This window comes from Lolium perenne, chromosome 6, assembly GCF_019359855.2.
Source record: "Lolium perenne isolate Kyuss_39 chromosome 6, Kyuss_2.0, whole genome shotgun sequence".
NCBI classification, from domain to species: Eukaryota; Viridiplantae; Streptophyta; class Magnoliopsida; order Poales; family Poaceae; genus Lolium; species Lolium perenne.
In genome coordinates, this window is record NC_067249.2 from 191,632,649 (window position 1) to 191,651,655 (window position 19,007).

At 50.3% G+C, this 19,007-nt stretch overlaps 1 protein-coding gene across 1 annotated transcript; it reads right to left on the reverse strand.

The window, feature by feature from the left end:
• Positions 1 to 314: 314 nt before the first annotated feature.
• LOC139832587 (uncharacterized) lies at positions 315 to 4,424 on the reverse strand. The gene is made up of 9 exons (XM_071822375.1): positions 3,584 to 4,424; positions 3,254 to 3,405; positions 3,009 to 3,137; positions 2,793 to 2,927; positions 2,289 to 2,441; positions 2,183 to 2,202; positions 1,385 to 2,025; positions 991 to 1,244; positions 315 to 332 (listed from the first exon to the last, which is right to left on the reverse strand). Exons 1-9 carry the CDS (start codon positions 4,422 to 4,424, stop codon positions 315 to 317), a joined length of 2,343 nt encoding a protein of 780 aa, XP_071678476.1.
• Positions 4,425 to 19,007: the final 14,583 nt, after the last annotated feature.

A 19,007-nucleotide genomic window follows, 5' to 3' on the forward strand; every position in this document is an offset into this window, starting at 1 on the left:
AATCCCTGCATCAATCTTTTCTTTAATAAAGAATCTGTCTATCTCCACATGTTTAGTTCGCTCATGCTGGACAGGGTTATTTGCTATGTTTATGGCAGACATATTATCACACCACACTTTCAAGCTTCCTTGTCTTAAAAATTTTAGCTCTCTTAGAAGGTTTCGTACCCACAACATTTCACCCAGGCCCTGTGACATAGCTCTGTACTCAGCTTCGGCTGTTGATTTTGAGACAACAGATTGTTTCTTACTTCTCCATGACACCAAATTTCCTCCAACAAAAACACAATACCCTGAGGTGGATCTTCGATCATCTAAGCAGCTAGCCCAATCTGCATCACAATATCCATCTACATTTAGGTGTCCATTACTTTTAAACAACACTCCTTTTCCCGGAGTGCCCTTCAAGTATCTCAAGATTCTTTGAGCTGCTTCCAAGTGTCCATCCCTCGGATCATGCATATAGCGACTCACTACACTCACTGCAAATGATATATCTGGTATCGTGTGGCATAAGTATATTAGTCTTCCAACAAGTCTTTGATATTTCTCTTTGTTTATGGGTTCTCCAGACTCTGCTGTGATTTTAGTGTTCTAGTCAATAGGTGTTGAAGCGACTCGACACCCCAGGATGCCCATAACATCTAAGAGATCCAAAGTATACTTTCTTTGAGATAGTGATATCCCTTTTGATGATCTTGCAACTTCTATTCCAAGGAAGTATCTAAGTTTTCCCAAATCTTTCACCTCAAAGGCCTGACTCAAGCATCCTTTCAGTTTTGCGATTTCCACAACATCATCTCCCGTGATGATAATATCATCGACATACATAGTAAGGATAGTGATTTTCTGCTCCGAATGTCTGTAAAATAAGGTATGGTCTCCATTGCATTGACCATATCCCATGCCACACACCACTTGTCTGAACCTGTCAAACCAGGCCCGTGGAGATTGTTTGAGACCATATAGAGATTTCTTCAATCTACATACCTTCCCTTTAGTTTCAGGTCTGACAAATCCTGGTGGCATCTCCATATACACCTCCTCTTGAAGATCACCATGCAGAAATGCATTTTTGACATCAAGTTGATGCAAGGGCCATCCGAAACTTGCTGCACAAGAGATCAATATTCTGACAGTGCTCATTTTTGCCACTGGTGCAAATGTCTCATCATAGTCAATGCCATAAGTCTGACTATATCCTCTTGCCACAAGTCTTGCCTTATATCTCTCCACTTTTCCTTCTGCATTTTGTTTTACAGAATAGATCCACTTACAGCCTACTGTATTCTTTCCTTTAGGGAGATCTGTCAACTCCCATGTTTTATTTTTCTTCAAGGCCTCTAACTCTTCCATCATAGCATTGCACCATCTCGGGTCCAACCTGGCTGCCTTCCAATCCTTAGAACAGATACAGTTTGCAGTGAAGCAACAAAAGCCCAAAAAGAGGGTGACAATGCCTCGTAAGAAATATAATTTCCTACGTCATAGTCATCATAACTCAGTCGCTTTGGGGGTCCAACTTTCCTTATCCCTTTCCTTATTGCAATTGGCAAGTCTAGGCTATTATTGGGCTCAGTCTGAGATTGATTCTCCTCTGCAGAATCTACACTTGTGCTTCCTTGATTTTCTGGTCCAATGGGTTGCTCCCCCTGCCCCTGGTCTTGTTGCTCCTCTGGTGCATCTACTTGTTCCCTTTGTACTTGTCTTCTAGAGTACACAGGTGGATTCTGCAGCCATCTTTGTGGTGGTACAGGTCTCGGTGGTGTAGGTGTACCAGGAATTGCAGGAATCTCCGCAACAATAGGAATTTGTTGATGTTGTTGTTGGTCACCATCTTGCTGCTCTTGATCACCACCTTGTTGTTGCTCCCCCTCTTGAGCATCACCAAGATGGTCAAGCCCCTGGAACAAGCCACTAAGATCACTCTCACCGTCATAAAATGGTTCTGACTCGTGAAACGTAACATCCATGCTTACAAATGTCCTCCTGTCAGTGGGACTCCAACACTTGTAACCCTTCTGTCTGGAGGAATAGCCAATAAAGATACATTTGATAGCCCGATGATCTAGCTTGCCAACCGATGGCCTGTGATCCCTTACAAAACATGTACAGCCAAAGAGTTTGGGTGGTACAACAAAGTCATTGTTATTTAGAAGGAGTTGGCAAGGAGACTGCATACCTAGAATCTTTGAAGGCATTCTGTTGATCAAATATGTAGCAGTCATAACTGTCTCACTCCATAAGAATTTGGGAACATTCATGGTAAACATAAGAGATCGAGCCACTTCAAGAATGTTCCTATTCTTCCGCTCAGCAACTCCATTCTGGGGAGGAGTGTCAGGACATGAAGTCTGGTGCAGTATACCTTGCGAAGATAAGAAAGCAGCAAAAGGTTTGTTGATATATTCAGTACCATTATCAGTTCTGATCACTTGCACCTGAACATTGAATTGGTTTTTCACATAGGCACAAAAACTCTGGAAACAAATGAACACTTCATCTTTGTCACGCATAAGATAAATCCAAGTCATTCTCGAATAGCAGTCAATAAAAGTCACAAAGTACTTCATGCCACTTACTGACACAACAGGACACGTCCATACATCAGAGTGCACTAACACAAATGGGGATACACTTCTGATCCCTCTACTAACATAAGAGGTTCTCGTATGCTTAGCATATTCGCAGGCATCACAACATAATTTGGTTTTGTCCACTCCATTCATTACATCAGGAAAAACTCGAAACATTTTATCAAACACCATGTGGCCCATTCGACAATGATGTACTAGTGCCATACTCTCCTTTCCTCCAACAATCGCAGCAAGCACGGAACTAGCATCATGCCCCATCTTGTCACGATCTATGTGCCAAAGACCTCTATGCCTCGTTGCAGTCCCAATCTTCTTGCTGCTCTCCCTTTCCTGAATTAAACACATATATCTATCAACTATTATACGGTAGTCCTGCTGATCAATCAGGGCATTTAGAGATAGCAGATTTACTGGAAAAGCAGGAACATGTAGAACTGATGACAATTTTATGTTGGGTGTACACTGCACCGACCCCTCCCCTTTTATAGACTGTGCTGTGCCATCTGCTGTTTGGATAGTGCCTCTATGTGTGGGAGGATACTGAGTATAAGAGTCAAACTCACTAATATTTCCAGTAACATGTTTGGATGCTCCAGAATCAAGAATCCAATCTGAATTAGCATTATGAGTGGCTATAGAAACTCTATCAATATTACCTTCATCTTTGTAGACATAGTGAGCAAAGTTTCCAAAGGTTGCTTCATTTTGTCCTTCTTCCTTTGATTGTCCCTGAGAGGTACTGGTAGTTGACTCTGAAGCTGCTGCCATATGTGCCTTGGGTGATATAGCGTGCTGCTGTCCTCCACCCCTGCCATAATGATGTCCATATGGTTGTTCACCACTTCTGCCCTAGTGTTGTCCACCACCTCTTCCATACTGCTGTCCATATGGCTGTCCACTACCTCTGCCATCACCTCTTCCTCTGTAGCTTCCTCTGCTATGTGTGTATCCTCCTCTCCCCCTACTGGGTGTAGCAAAGGACGTACAGTGATGCTTCAAGTGTCCCTTCTGTCCACAAGTATAGCAGTCTCTCATCTCTTGTCTCTCGGTAGTGTAGAAGGTCGGATGAGGGACAGAATCGCTTCCCTTTGTCATATTCAGACGCACTTCCTCTCTGGACATAGCTGCAATGGCTTCTTTGAGAGAAGGGGTAGTGGTTTGATGCAGTAAAGCAGCCCTTCTCCCCTCAAAATTTTGATTAAGACCCTTCAAGAACTTCATGACTCGCCGACGTTCAATCCAGCTTGCAGCAGCACTCACACATTCCCCATGGGCAAGTTCCAGAGGATCAACATGATCTAAATCTCCCCAAAGATGCTGCAACTCAGCCACATATGCCATCACAGTTTTGTTTCCTTGTTGCAAGTAATGCACTTTATCCTCAATCTCAGCAATCAACATAATGTTCCCCTTTCCAGAATAAAGATTTGATAGGGTATCCCATACCTCTGAAGCATTTGTGAGTGCCTCTACAGAAGCAGCAATGTTAGGAACCAAAGAGTTAAGCAACCATGCCACAACCAAAGAATTTATGGCATTCCACTGTTTCCATTCTGGACTGGTCTTGTCTGCTGGTTCTACAGCTTCACCACTCACACGTTCATCTAGCCATTTCGAGTTCAAAATCAACAGCGCCCTCCTTGACCACCGGAGATAGTTGGCCACTCCTTCCAACTTGATTTCATTCGCCGGCAGCTCAAGTTTCTGACCGATGTTGGTATGGGGAATGATTGCTCCCCCTCCAGTAGATCCTCCTCCATCTCCTTTGGTAGTGATAAGTTCTGCCAGCTTCTCCAGAGCCTTGGCCAAATCCCTGTTGTCCCCCATGCTTGACCCCAAACTAACCTCTCAGAACCACCAAAGGACTTACCCGCAGGATGCCTCTTCGTCTCCTTACTTGTCACTGTCTTCCCCTCCTTGCCGCCGCAGCAGCCTGCTCCCTTCCTCTTCCTCCCAGCCACCGCAGCAGCCTACTCCCTTCCTCTTCCTCCTAGCTGCCACAGCAGACTAGGCTTCCAGATCGGCAGTCCTTTCCGCCGTTTCCCTCACTGCCCCTTGCTTTGATACCATGTGGATAGAGGTGAGGGCCTAACCTCAGGTAGAAGGAGGCTGCAGGGAGGAACCCTCTCTTCTTAGGGTTACAAAGATAGAAGCACCTTATATAGGTCAGGACTGGGCTGGGCCAAATGGGCCACAACAGAGAACAAGAAGACAGCCCAACAGAAACACCAACAGTTATCCAACATTCTATTTTGGGCTTTCAGCAAAATATCCTTAATAATTTCCACGGTGAACTACCTCTTCTGTAGTTGTCGTTGCCTAATCGACGGTACCTCGGAGGAGGGATCCTCACGAGGGGGAGAAGAAGTAGGGGCCATAGGGCGGAGAGCACTCGGGACGGTGGTGCACGATTTACCCAGCTTCGGAACACCTGCTCGATGACAGGGCCTACTGCTGCTTGTCTGGAATTATCTGGGCGCTTTCGCGATGTTACAATGAGTTGTTGTTCTTGTGCCTCTAAGGCTCCCAGGATCCAGCTTATAAGGACGCACGGATCTAGGGTTTACATGGAGAGTCCTAGCCGGAATACAAGTCGCCTAACTACGGTTCAAAGTCTTGCCGTGTACGTCAGGGATCCGCCCTTCCTCTTAGTACGTGCTGGATCCGGATACTTCATGGGCCTTCACGGATCCGGCCTCCTTCGTAGGTCGGTTGGGATCCGGCTTCCTGTTCCTGGGCTGGACTTCATCCTTCAGGATCAATAGCAACTGGGCCGCCCGACGGGCCACATGCCACGTCACCTACTATGGGCCACCCGAGCTTGCCGGATCTAGGCCACGCCGTTGATATACCCATAAAGTATACCCACAACAGTAGCCCCCGAAGTTCTCCGAGATTCATCATTCCTCCGACTCTTTTCAGCTCGGATCCGAAGAGAATCTTGAAGAGCTTCAAAACCTTACTTGTTTCCGGCTTCATCAATTCGGAAATCTTCTTTTCTTGTAATCTAGTAATGCAACGGAGATTCCAATTTTCCCGCGCAAAACTTCCTCTTTCCCCGCGTTAAATTTTCGGAGATGCGAATCTTCAGCCGGAAATTTCGGGAGCGCATGGTTAAATTACCTCCACGTTGTTTTACCGCACTTGACCTAAAACACGTGTCAACCATCTGATGGTGTGACCGTTCCGTTTCCACCGTTGGATCCGAATCCCGAATCTCCGCGTGTGGTCTATAAATACCCCGCAGCTCGGTAATTCTTCATTCTTTCACCGCACCTCACCACTTCATCTTCCTCCTCGCGCCGTGCCGCCCGACAGATCTCAACTCCGGCGAACCTTTCTCACGGGAGCTTCGCGCGCCGCCGTTCCAAGCCCCTCTTCGAACCGAAATCGCCACGGTTGATCGGGAAATCAACTCCGCCGCCGATTCGTGGTCACCGGAGACTTGAAACCACTAGTTCAGCGACCTCTACCTCGCCGGAGCTCCGCCGGACCGCCGCGCCATCAACGGTACGTCCACCGGCTTCGTAGAAGAAGAAGTAGTCGTAGTGTAGATTCCGGTTTCTCAAACTTAGCTTGCATGGGTGCAGCCGGAAGCATGTCTCATGGTTCTCCACTGTGCACTGGTAGTTCTCCGAGTAGCCCGGAACCCAGCACCGTGGAGCCAATCTGCCCGGATCCCATTGCATTCCTTCCACCATTTGTTTCCGACATTAGGCTTGCTCAACCTTTCTCCGCCTCTTCCAGTACCGCATTAGGCCGGATTCCAACTGCTCTAGAACTCCAAGAGGAACTCCAAGGCCAAGCCAGAATGGCAACAAAAGTCTAGGAGGCGGAAAACAAGAGGGCTTCCAAGGCCCGGAGCCGCGAGGGAGTAAGAGGCCAATGGTGGCCTTGCGAGACCACTGATGCGTAGCTCAGAGAGCTTCAGAACGAGGGCATGATCTCCGAACATTGGAGTTTCATGCGCGACTCCGACATCCCCAAGCCCGACACGGATGAATGAGTCATGACTAAGGCGTGGGTCGAGCGCGGTCTATCGCTCCCCTGTTCGGAATTCTTCCTCTCCGTCCTCAACACATATGGACTCCAGCCCCACAACATCTGCCCAAACTCATACCTGCTGCTCTCCAACTTCGCAACTCTCTGCGAAGGGCATCTTGGGATCCGACCGGATGTCAAATTGTGGCAATTTTTCTTCGGAGTGAAAAAAGAAACAAAGGACAAGGCTATGCTGAACTGCGGAAGCATGACCTTCATGCTCCGACGCGGCCGTATGTATCCGCCTCACGACTCCCACGAGTCCGTCCGGTACTGGAACGCCGGATGGTTCTACGTGAAGAACGCTTCAGTTCCGGATGTCCACGACGGACTCTCCCCCTTCAGCAACACACCCCCGGAAGAACTTGCTAGCTGGAGCTTTATCCCCTCGCTTGCCCAAACCCCTAACTTGGAGAAGGCAGCTCGGAGGATTTCTTGGTTGGTCCATGACGGACTAACCGGAGCCCAGCTAACCTTGAGCTGGTTTTCCCGGAGGATCCAACCTCTCCGCTACAATGCACACAAGATGTGCGCGTACACGGGGGTGGACGATTCTCTCCGGGTAACGCGCCATGATCTTCCGGCTGATTCTCTGAAAAGGAGATTCAAGACGCTGGTGAAGGTAGGTCGGGGCCAGCCGGTCCCGGAACTGATCAAAGACATCAACACCAACGACAAATGTCCTCCGGTAAGCCTTTGTTCCTTCGTCATTCATCAGCTTCGTATTTCTTTAGCATATTTGAACTTGTTCTCCTAACCTTCCTCGCAGCTCGATACTTTGGCGGAGGAAGATCTACGCGCAATACTCCGAGTACCGTCAGTGGTGACCCGGCGGAGGAGGATCCGGAAGACCCTGAAGAGGAAGAAGTGCATGCGCCCCGAAAGGCTGCGCCTCGTCCTTCGAAGCGTCCCCGCGCTAAAGTTTCCGGCCCTGAAGCTGGAGGCGGCAGCGAAGCCTCCGCCAAGAAACCCAAAGTGACCAAGCCGCCTCCGCTCGACTCCAAGAAGGCGGAACACGAGCGCCTTAAGCTGCTGTCAACAGCAGGGAAGCGTTATCGTCCCAACATTCCGGGAGCGGCGTAAGTTTCCGGGTATCGTGCGTTTTTCATCTTAGTGAACTTTGCTAATTATGTGCTTCCTTCGCATGCTTGCAGGATTCCAGATACCACCATCGCGCGGACCAGCGCCCAAGAGCCTATCACCAAATACATGACAAAGAAGTCACCCGCCGTTGGTCCCGCGACGCCGACTCCGCCCAGCGTCCCCTTACCTACTCCACAACCATCTCCCCCTCCCACGGATCGATCTCCAGCTCCTGCTGCATCCACTCCACCGGAAATATTTCCGGTTAACAGCGGCAGAACGGGCGGAGAAAGTTCCGTGGCAAAGGCCCTGCCCCTGAAGAAACTGAAGCAGAAGTCCATGAAGAGGCAGAGGTCACTTTTTCCGGCAAAGCTGCAGCTGCGACTAGTGATATGGTCGTCTTCCCGAAGAATTTTGGAGATCCGGCTGATCTTACCTCCACCCCAAAGGCCTACGCCACAAAGTTCTTCAACAAACTAACTGAGGCGGAAAAGTGGGAGCTGGAGCAAGATCTGCTCAACTCGATGCTGAACAATGCCTGGGGCAAACCCGACGCCGAAACGTCAGAAATCCAAAACTTCAAGAAGGAGACAGGCCAATTCCTTGACAAGCTCATCTGCAAACGAAAGTTACCTCCCCAGTAGCCCCCAAGTATTTAGGTGGAAACTCACTTAGTTAGCGTCTAGATACTTTAGAGAAAAAATTCAAACTGAGGAAAAATTTAAATGTCGTGGTAGCCCCCAAGCATTATGGCGGAAATTTTCCGGCAACAATGCTTCAGAAAAACTTATCCAAAAAATGTGGAACTTACTCCTGCACTGGCTGGTTTTTTAGGAACAGCAGGCTTTGCACTATGAATTGCACAAGAATATTGCTCTTCAGCGCCGCGTTACCCTTAGCCAAGCGGAACAAATTCAAAACCTCCAAGAGGATAATGCGGATCTGAAGAAGCAGCTATCGGAAGCTCAAGGTTAGTTTCTGACGCGCTTTTTGTCTTGCTAGTTTCTTCCGCATTCCAAATTATGTTTACATGTCTTTTTAGCAGGTGCATCCTCATCTCTTGCTGCGGCCTCCTCCGAGCTGGACACCCTGCGTGCCTCCCATAAAACTCTTGAAGCAAAGCTTGCCGAGGCGGAAAAATCGCTCGCTGAGAAGAAATCGGAGCTTATCCGGAAGGAAGGCGAATTCCAGCTCAAGAGAAGAACTGACAGTGAAACCATCCAGGTGCAGCAGAAGGAGCTAGGGGGACTCCGGAAATACATGGAGACAGCGGAAGGTTGCTGGGACCTGCTGAACTCCGACTTCATGGGTATGTCCTCCAAGTTCATAGAGTAGTGCATACGTTGTGCTTAATTTTACTTATATTATACTTATCGAAATTGCGTCCTTCAGATCCGCTTGGATATAATGAAGACCGTCGGAGTCAGTTTCCTCGCGACGATCTGCTTCAGTTAGCCGGGGAAGACTGCAAAGACCTCATCTCCGCCTCCAGGAAGATATGCCACAACCTCAATATCAAAGAGAGCCGAACCTGTGATGTACGCGGGCTTATTGAGAGGATGGATGTGCTCCCGGAATTGGTAGTGGATCTGCAAGCTTCCTCGGCACGGGGCGCTGCTGCCATGTCCCTGGCCATGTGCTTGGCACACCATCCGGAGATGAATCTTGAACAAGTGACTGCTGGTGTTCCTCCGAGCGCGGACGTCAACGCGCTTCTGGATTCAGTTGCCGGTTATGACACGCGCATTGCCCGGAGAATTCGCCATAATGAATTCTATGATAAGGCAGTTCTTCCAGCCGACGAACCCCTTGAAGCGGAGCTTCAGCAGGAACGTGAGGCGGAGTCCAGACCTGCCGAATCCGGAAGTCAGTACACTTGGACAAGCTCGAAAGACCAAAGCGGCGCTGCGAATCCGGCTGCAGATGAGGACGATGACGATGAAGATGCCTCCTCTCCCGCAAAGGACATGGAGAAAGAGGTCCCCGAGGCTGAAGTCAATGTTGAAGCTTCTCCGGCTAAGGAGAAGTAGAAAACTTTATTCCTGCGGAAAAACAATGCATCATTTTGGCCCCAAGAGGGTTTGTAATATAACTTAAATTCTTAAGTAGCTAGGGACGAAACATAGCATGCATGGGCGGAAACAACTTATCCTGCTATCCTTTAATATTATGTGCATGTTTCGTTTTGCGTTGGAAAGCAAGTGCTGATTTCGTTGTTTTCCGGCTTGCTCGCTTGACCTTCCGCGAGCCGGAAGACCTTAGCCGGAAACACTCGCCAGCGGCGACGAAGCCCAATGGCAATCCGTCAATAACCGCGGAAACAAGCCCCCAAGCATAGGTGCCGGAAATCGCTACTAGGAATCCACGAGTTCGCAACAGATAACAACTTAATCAAAAAACTTAAGCTTACGTCCTAAAGGACAATTTTTGAAAATCACAACTTTTATACACGTCTAGGCGGAAATATCCAGCTCTGCGGTTTTAGTCGGAAAACACACATGATCTAAAAATGAATAAGTAAAGGAGGTAAAAGACTCAAAGAGTGAACCATAAGCTTTATTTCATTGATCATGTATAACTATTACAGAGTTTGTAACTCAGAAAAAATACGCTAAGTGTGGAAAGGACGTAGCTGTGCGATGTTCCAGGGGCGATCTGTCTCGTCGTAGATATCTTCCGGATCCTCACGCTTGCGTTTCCGGTGCCAATTAGCAGGTCTGTCCTTCAGCTCTCGGAAATCAACAAGGTAGTACGATCCGTTGTGAAGCACTTTGCTAAAGACGAAGGGTCCTTCCCATGGATACTGCAGCTTATGGTCTTTCACCTGCCGAAGGCGGAGGACCAAGTCTCCGGCCATAAACGAGCGATGCCGGACTCGACGGCTATGGTAACGTCGGAGCTTTTGCTGGTATATGGTGGAACGTTGGTCAGCCAAATTCCGAGCTTCTTCGATCAGGTCCACAGATAGCTGTCTGGCCTCGTCAGCAGTTTCTTCATCATAGGCGGAAACTCGCGGCGAATCGTGGATGATGTCGGAGGGAAGCACGGCTTCGGATCCGTATACCAGGAAAAATGGGGTAAACCCTGTTGACCTGTTAGGGGTAGTTCGCAAACTCCACAAGACAGCTTCCAACTCGTCAGCCCAAGCTCCAGCTGCTCGTCGCAGCGGTTCTTCAAGGCGTGGCTTAATTCCTGATAATATTAGATCATTAGCCCTTTCAACTTGACCATTAGATTGTGGGTGAGCCACAGATGCAAGGTCCAGTCGAATCCCTACTGCCTCACAATAATCCTTCAATTCTCCCTGTGCGAAGTTTGTGCCGTTATCTGTGATTATGCTATGTGGGATGCCGAATCTCATCACGAGGCTCCAGACAAATTTTAGTGCCGTAGCACCGTCGGCTTTTCTCACTGGCTTTGCCTCCATCCATTTGTTGAACTTGTCAACAGTGACCAAGAGGTATTCAAAACCGCCAGGAGATGATCTTTTTAACTTACCAACCATATCGAGCCCCCAGACCGCAAACGGCCAGGTGATAGGTATGGTCTTCAGCTCTTGGGCTGGAGCATTTGGTTGAGTAACGTAGTACTGACAACCTCGGCAGGTCTTGACTATCTTGTCAGCATCTTCTTTAGCTGTGAGCCAATAGAATCCTAGCCGAAAGGCTTTGGCAACGAGTGATCTGGGGGCGGCATGATGCCCGCAGTCCCCTGCGTGGATCTCTCTGAGGATCTCAATGCCGTCTTGATTTGAGACACATTTAAGAAACACCCCTGTTGCGCTGCGTTTATAGAGCTGTCCATCAACAATTGTGTAGGATCTTGCTCGTCTGATGATCTGTCGTGCGAGGACCTCGTCCTCTGGCAACTTTTGATCGATGAGGTAGTCCAGGAAAGGCTGTGTCCAAGCCGGAGTGATAACCATCACCTCTCTAGCCGGAGAAACTGCCACCTCTGGGTTTTCCGGGTTAGCGCCCTTCACCGAGGGTATCCGTAGGTGCTCCAGGAAAATGCTAGGCGGAATTGGTTTTCTGCCGGATCCGAGCTTGGATAGCATGTCTGCCGCTGCATTATCGTCTCTCCGGACGTATTTGACTTCGTATCCTAGAAAGCACTTGGCGATCTCGTCAACTTCGTCTCTGTAAGCCGCCATGACGGAATTTCTGGCGTTCCAGGTTCCGGCTACCTGCTGTGCCACCAAGTCGGAATCTCCGCAGCAAATGATGTGCTTGATCCCTATCTCCTTAGCGATGCGCAGTCCGTGTAGTAGAGCCTCGTATTCCGCCATATTGTTTGTAGCTTGGAAGTGGATCTGCAAAACGTATTGCAATTCTTCTCCGGCAGGGGATTTCAAGGTGACTCCGGCTCCTGAGCCTTGATGCTGCTTGGATCCATCGAAGTGCATAACCCATGTCTCTGGTTCCGACTCCAAGCTTATGTCCGGAGCTTCTGTCCAATCTGCGATAAAATCTGCCAAGACCTGGGATTTGACCGCGGTCCTAGCTTTGTAGTTGATGTCGAAGGCGGATAATTCAATGCCCCATTTTGCTGTGCGTCCTGTTGCGTCAGCGTTGTTGAGAATCGTTGACAGCGGAGCCTTGCTCACGACTGTTACTGGATGCTCTTGGAAGTAGTGTCGCAGCTTCCTGCTGCCTAGGAATACTCCGTAGGCTAACTTCTGAAAGTGCGGGTAACGCTGTTTGGACTCCGTAAGGACTTCGCTAAAATAGTAGACTGGCCTTTGGACTCCATATTCGTGACCTTCTTCCTGTCGTTCCACCACGATGACGAGGCTGATGACCCTGTTGGTAGCTGCCAGGTAAAGGAGCATAGGCTCTGACTCTCCTGGAGCTGCTAGGATAGGTGGGGAGGTGAGTATGTCCTTCAACCCTTGAAGAGCTGCATCCGCTGCCTCGTCCCAGACAAACTTGTCTGTTTTCTTCAATAGCTTGTACAGGGGAAGTGCCTTCTCGCCAAGACGGCTAACAAACCTGCTGATTGCTGCGACACAACCAGTGAGTCGTTGCACATCTTTGAGACAAGTTGGCCTTTTTATGCACAAAATTGCCTTGATTTTTTCCGGATTTACTTCAATGCCCCTGTTAGAAACAATGAAGCCAAGGAGTTTTCCAGCTGGTACGCCGAAGACGCACTTTAGCGGATTCAACATCATCTTGTACCGACGGAGATTCTCAAAGGTTTCTGTGAGATCGCTGATCAAGTCGGATCCTTTCCGAGTCATGACTGCGATATCGTCGACGTAGGCGTGTACGTTCCGGCCAATCTGGTCCTTCAAGCACCGCTGCATCGTACGTTGGTAGGTGGCACCTGCGTTTTTCAAGCCAAAGGGCATAGTAACATAGCAGTAAGTGCCAAATGGGGTGATGAATGAGGTCGCCTCTTGGTCAGACTCCTTCATCCGGATCTGGTGATACCCAGAATACGCATCAAGAAAACATAGAAGCTCCGCCCCTGCCGTCGAATCAATGACTTGGTCAATGCGCGGCAGGGGAAACGGATCTTTCGGGCAATGTTTGTTCACGCCAGAGTAATCGATGCACATTCTTAGTATTTCAGAATTCTTTTTGGGTACAAGGACGGGATTTGCGACCCAGTCAGTGTGGATTACTTCTCTTACAAAACCTGCCTCTAATAACTTTGCTAATTCCATTCCTATGGTGCGGCGCTTCTTATCTCCAAAGCGTCGCATAGCTTGCTTCACCGGTTTAGCCCCCGGGTTTATGTTGAGGTAGTGCTCGGCGAGTTCCCTTGGTACTCTGTACATGTCAGAAGGTTGCCATGCGAAGATATCCATGTTAGCGCGGAGAAACTCGACGAGCGCGTCTTTCTATTTGGGGTCCATGTTGGCTCCGACTGAGACCTGCTTGGTAGCGTCATCTTCCTTGAAGTTGACTTTCTTGGTCTCTATCGCGGCCTTGAAGGAGTTTTTCTGTTCGGAGATCTGCTTCTTGGTGGTCTGCATTTCTGTCGGATCCACCGCTGCTCTGTAGCTTTTCAGCTCTTCTCCAGATATCACAGACTCTGCGAAGGCGGCTTCGCCCAACTCGCACTCATGAGCCTTTTTGTAGTCTCCGGATACGGTAATCATACCCTTAGGACCCGGAATCTTGAGCTTGTTGTAGATGTAGCACGCTCTCGCGTGGAACTTGTGGTAGGTGGGCCTGCCGAAGATGACGTGGTAGGAGCTCTTGAAGGGCACGACTTCAAACGTGATCTTCTCTTCGCGAAAATTGTGAACATCGCCGAAGGCCACGGGAAGTGTGATGCTGCCGAGGGAATTCGCCTTCTTACCCGGAACCACGCCATGAAACTCAGTGTTGCTGTGTTTGAGTTGTTCCTTGGTGAGGTTCATCCGCTCTAGAGTCTCCAGGTACATGATGTTCAAGCTGGCTCCACCATCCATGAGGCACTTGGAGAAGTCATACCCGTCTATGCGGGGACTTACAACCAAGGCGTAGCATTCTTTTGGCACAACGGCAGGGTGATCCTCCCTGTCAAATGTGCACGGGACTTCCGACCACCTGACATACTGCGGCACAGCCGGAACTGTGGCGTTCAGGATCCGGGTAGCTGACTTGGTAGCGCGGACTGTTGGGGTTCCGAGGAAAGTGTGGTAAGCCCCCCACGCTTTTTTTCTCGAATGGGTTGAATTTACCTGCGGACCCTGCCTTGGGATCCGGCGAGTTATCATCCTCATCCATCGCCTCGGAACTGTCTTCCTCTTTGTCCTTGTTCTTGCCCTTGCCTCCTTTGCCGCGAGGGTGGTGCTTCCGGGCTCGCTTGTATCCTGCTTCCGGGTCGTTTTTCAGATCGTTAACCCACTTGCAGTTGCGGTTAGTGTGAGTGGACTTCCCTGTAACCGGATCCAGGTGGGCCAGGCAGGGCATGTCTCTGTACTCCTCGTAGGTTTGCGGGGCGCGGGATCCGCCAGCTGTGACCTCAGTGCCGTGCTGCTGACCCCTGCCGGCTCCGCCTCCACGGCCGCGTCCTCTTCCACCTCCTGAACCTCCGCGTTGGAACACCATGGCGACCATCTCGGATCCGCCACTTTTCTGGTCATCAGGTGGGTTTTTGTGTTTATGGCCGCTGGTGTTACCGTTGTCACGGTTCTTCTTTTGCTGGTGCAGGGGAATTGTCGTTGCTGCTAGATCTCCGCCTGCGTCGTCATCGGCGGCAGTGTGATCGCTGGCGATGGTGATCATGTCATCCAACGTCAGTTTGTTTGCATTGACCAAGCAAGTTAGCTTGTGTCGCAGCAATCCTCCTCGCTGCAAGCCCCCAATGAAGGCGTGCATTGCTGTGCGGTTGTCGACGTTCTCGCACTCGTTTCTGCATGCCAACCATCGGGTGAGGAAATTCCTCGATGTTTCACCCTTCTTCTGGATACATGCCTGCAGGTCGCTTGTTGTGGCAGGTCTCTTGTAGGTGCCCCTGAAGTGTTTCTCGAAAGCGTTCTTCAGGTCAAACCAGCAAAAGATGGAATTCTTCTCGAGGTCACTGAGCCAGATCCGGGCTGGACCTACAAGGTACAACTGAAGCATGCGGCAGGCGATGTTAGGGGTTCCTCCGGCGAAGGTTACAGCATTATAGTAATCCTCAATCCAGGTATCCGGCCTTTCCGTGCCATCATAATTCTTCAGATTTCCGGGTAGCTTGAGATTCATCCTTGGCTTTGGTTCCTCTCGAATCATCCTGCCAAAGCATTTTGGGCCAATGTAGTCAGATCTGTACTCATTGAGGCGTTCTCGGGCGTCGCGTGGGCCGCCGCCTGGGGTTTTTGAGCGGGAGCGGGATCTTCGGCCACCGCCTCCGCCTCCGCCTCCGCCGCTGGGTGGCGGTGAAGGGGACCTGCGAGGGGGCCTGTAAGATTTTTTGCTTCCGCCGTCTGAATCCCGGCGGTCTTCCCGAGGCTCGCTCCGGCTTCGGTGGCTACCTTCACCTTGGTGATAGTCTCCTCCATCGTTCCGGCTCCTGCGAGGCTCTGGCTCACGTTCCGCATTCCGGCTCCTCCTGGGCTCCTGCTCGCGATCATTGTTCCGGCTCCTTCTGGGCTCGGGCTCATGATCGTTGTTCTGGTTCCGACGTGGTTCTGGCGTGCGCGCCCTGGTCCTTGGCGGCGGCATATTGTCGCGGATGTTAATTCCACCAGCCCCATGGGGCCTGGTGTTTCCGGCTGGACTGCGGCGGCGAGGTGGCGGGGGACGCGGGTACCCGTTAGGCGGAGGTGACGGATCCCGGTACTTGTTCCTACCAGTGTACATTGCATCCTTTCCCTTCTTTGGGTCTGACGGAGGCGTCTTCGACGGCACGGGGATTGGGTTCGGGTGCTCCCTTGCTTTTCTTCTGCGCTCCGTGGATCCGGTGCGCGATTCATCATCAGGGTGGCGATTGATACGGGCGTCCTTCTGCGCGGTGGATACACAGTGATCCGGATTGGATTCCAACCTGCGCGAAGTATCGGCCTTACTCTGCTGCTGCATTGCAGAAGCAACGAGCTTGCGGACGTAATCGATATCAATTTCTTCGTCCTTTTTGTTCAGGATTTCCGCCGCTTTCTGCATGTTATCCTTTGGAGTTGCGAGCGGCTGCTGTTCAACAGGGGTTGCGAAGTTGATCCTCCGGGGAGGGATTGCTTCTCTGATGATTCTATCAGCCTCCGCCTGTGCGTAGGTCATTTTCACCTCCCACTCTTTTCTCATGCTCTTGACTTGCTCGAGTGTTGCGGTGATTTCGCGATCCTGTCTTTCGAAACGGTCCATGAGATGCGCAGCTTCTTCCCTCTCATCCAATATAGCAGCTGCGGTATTGGCAAACTTCTTGGCTGTGGCCAGCATCTCCTTTCTGGTGGCCTCTAAAGCCTCCGGATCTGCGGCGTCGCCAGGAGTTATTGGCTTGTTGAGGACGTCTGACTTTGCGACCAAATCCATGCGTGCTTGTGCAACTATTTCTTCCGAAGACAGGACATCCTCGTACGGTAGTCCCCGATCTAGCGGAGATCCTATATTGGACGGTCCCGGATCGGAGGCGGTGTTTTCATCTTCGGGTTCCTGCTGATCCAGCTGTGCCACGGTTGCGAGAACCTGCATGGGCTGGGCGGACTCAACGTCGGGCTGTTCACCGTATCCGTATTCTTTTACCTTCCGATCGAACTCTTCGGTGTCCATGGAATCCCCGGACATTGGGCTTAGGTTGCCGAGGATTGATTCCTCAGGGTTTCCGGCACCCTCTGGACCCGGAGCGTCGCTTTCTCCGACAGCCTCCTGCTGATCCAGAGCGACAGCGTTTTCCGGCGCCTCATCCTGCACGGGGCCAGCTCCGATCTCTTGAGGGGCGGCTCCGGCGGTATGGGCTATGAAGTGCACGAAGTGACACCTTTGCTTCTCTAACACACAGGAGACCCGGGCGGATCTCGCATTGGTCTTCCTCCGTTATTTCTGCTCGGGGGCGGATTGGGTGGGTTTTGATTTTTTCAGATCTAAGGCGGAATCCTTCTTAGGAAGTTCCTGCGACTCAGATCGGATCTTCGCGATCGCGTCCCGCTGGCGGCGGTCGCGTCAGCGTTACTTACCAGTGGGTTTCCGTCGGAATCGACGGTTTCCCCGATGAAGATGTGTATGCCGCCAACTGGGACGATGGAGAGCTTGACGGGGTTGGTTTTAGCCGGAATCCAGCACTCATCCGGAGGGACGATCGGCAGATTTCCGGCGTAAAGGACACGCCCCACAGCGATTGTGTCGTCGAAGCTTCCCATGGCGGAACCCTCCCGGTTCCGGCCTCCAGACGCCGCAGGCCCCACGGTGGGCGCCAACTGTCGTTGCCTAATCGACGGTACCTCGGAGGAGGGATCCTCACGAGGGGGAGAAGAAGTAGGGGCCATATGGCGGAGAGCACTCGGGACGGTGGTGCGCGATTTACCCAGCTTCGAAACACCTGCTCGATGACAGGGCCTACTGCTGCTTGTCTGGAATTATCTGGGCGCTTTCGCGATGTTACAATGAGTTGTTGTTCTTGTGCCTCTAAGGCTCCCAGGATCCGGCTTATAAGGACGCACGGATCTAGGGTTTACATGGAGAGTCCTAGCCGGAATACAAGTCGCCTAACTACGGTTCAAAGTCTTGCCGTGTACGTCAGGGATCCGCCCTTCCTCTTAGTACGTGCTGGATCCGGATACTTCATGGGCCTTCACGGATCCGGCCTCCTTCGTAGGTCGGTTGGGATCCGGCTTCCTGTTCCTGGGCTGGACTTCATCCTTCAGGATCAACAGCAACTGGGCCGCCCGACGGGCCACATGCCACGTCACCTACTATGGGCCACCCGGGCTTGCCGGATCTAGGCCACGCCGTTGATATACCCATAAAGTATACCCACAACAGTAGTGTTTCTTTCACTTCTTTACTTGGAACAAGTAGGATCCTTTCCCCTCTCAGAACAACGGCTTGGGATGGCTTGGAATTACTTGCTTTTGCCTTCGGGGTGGTCGGCTATTTATAGTAAAAATTTGAAATCTGACCGTTAAAAATGGTTAAACCTCGAGGTACAGGGCATGTTCAAACATTGAATTAATAGGCGGTAAAACTGAATAGCGCATGTAGTGGATGAGAATGGTTTGGTGGTACCGGAGATTCTAGTAGCTTGTTTTTTTATTCAGAATATGAACGTTCGGTAGTACCGACCTGGGAATCACCTCGGAGGTACCAGGGTGAAGACAACACCCTCAAGAATTGATTTGGACAGAAAACTGTCAAGTGCCTGCTCAGAGGTACCGGCTGAATTTTACTCTGATGTTCCTATGCAGTACTTCCTCCGTGTACCAATATAAAATGTTTTAGATACTTTTAAAATAAATTAGATACAAACTAAAGTGGATGAACCTACACATTAAAAAATAGATTAGATACAAACTAAAGTGGGTGAACCAAATAAAATGTTTAAACGTCTTACATATCCAAATGGAGGGAGAGGGAGTAGACTTTCCTGAACAGAGTATACAAATGGTCGGGGTTTTGACAGCATACCATACTCAGTGATGCCGACTGAAATCGAGACATGTAAGAAAACAACTTTATACTTTCAAACTAGAATGGAAGGAGTTACCAAGTGTGCGTAAAAGGGGGAGTTTGGAGATCTTTAGTGTATTTTGAAGGAATGTTTTTGGAAATCTGTAGGGATCAGTTTTCCTCGTACTTGGCCAAGGGCACCTCTCTATACTATGTTATACAGATGACTCAAAATTACCTTCTGAAGGGTCACCAATCTGCACTCCCC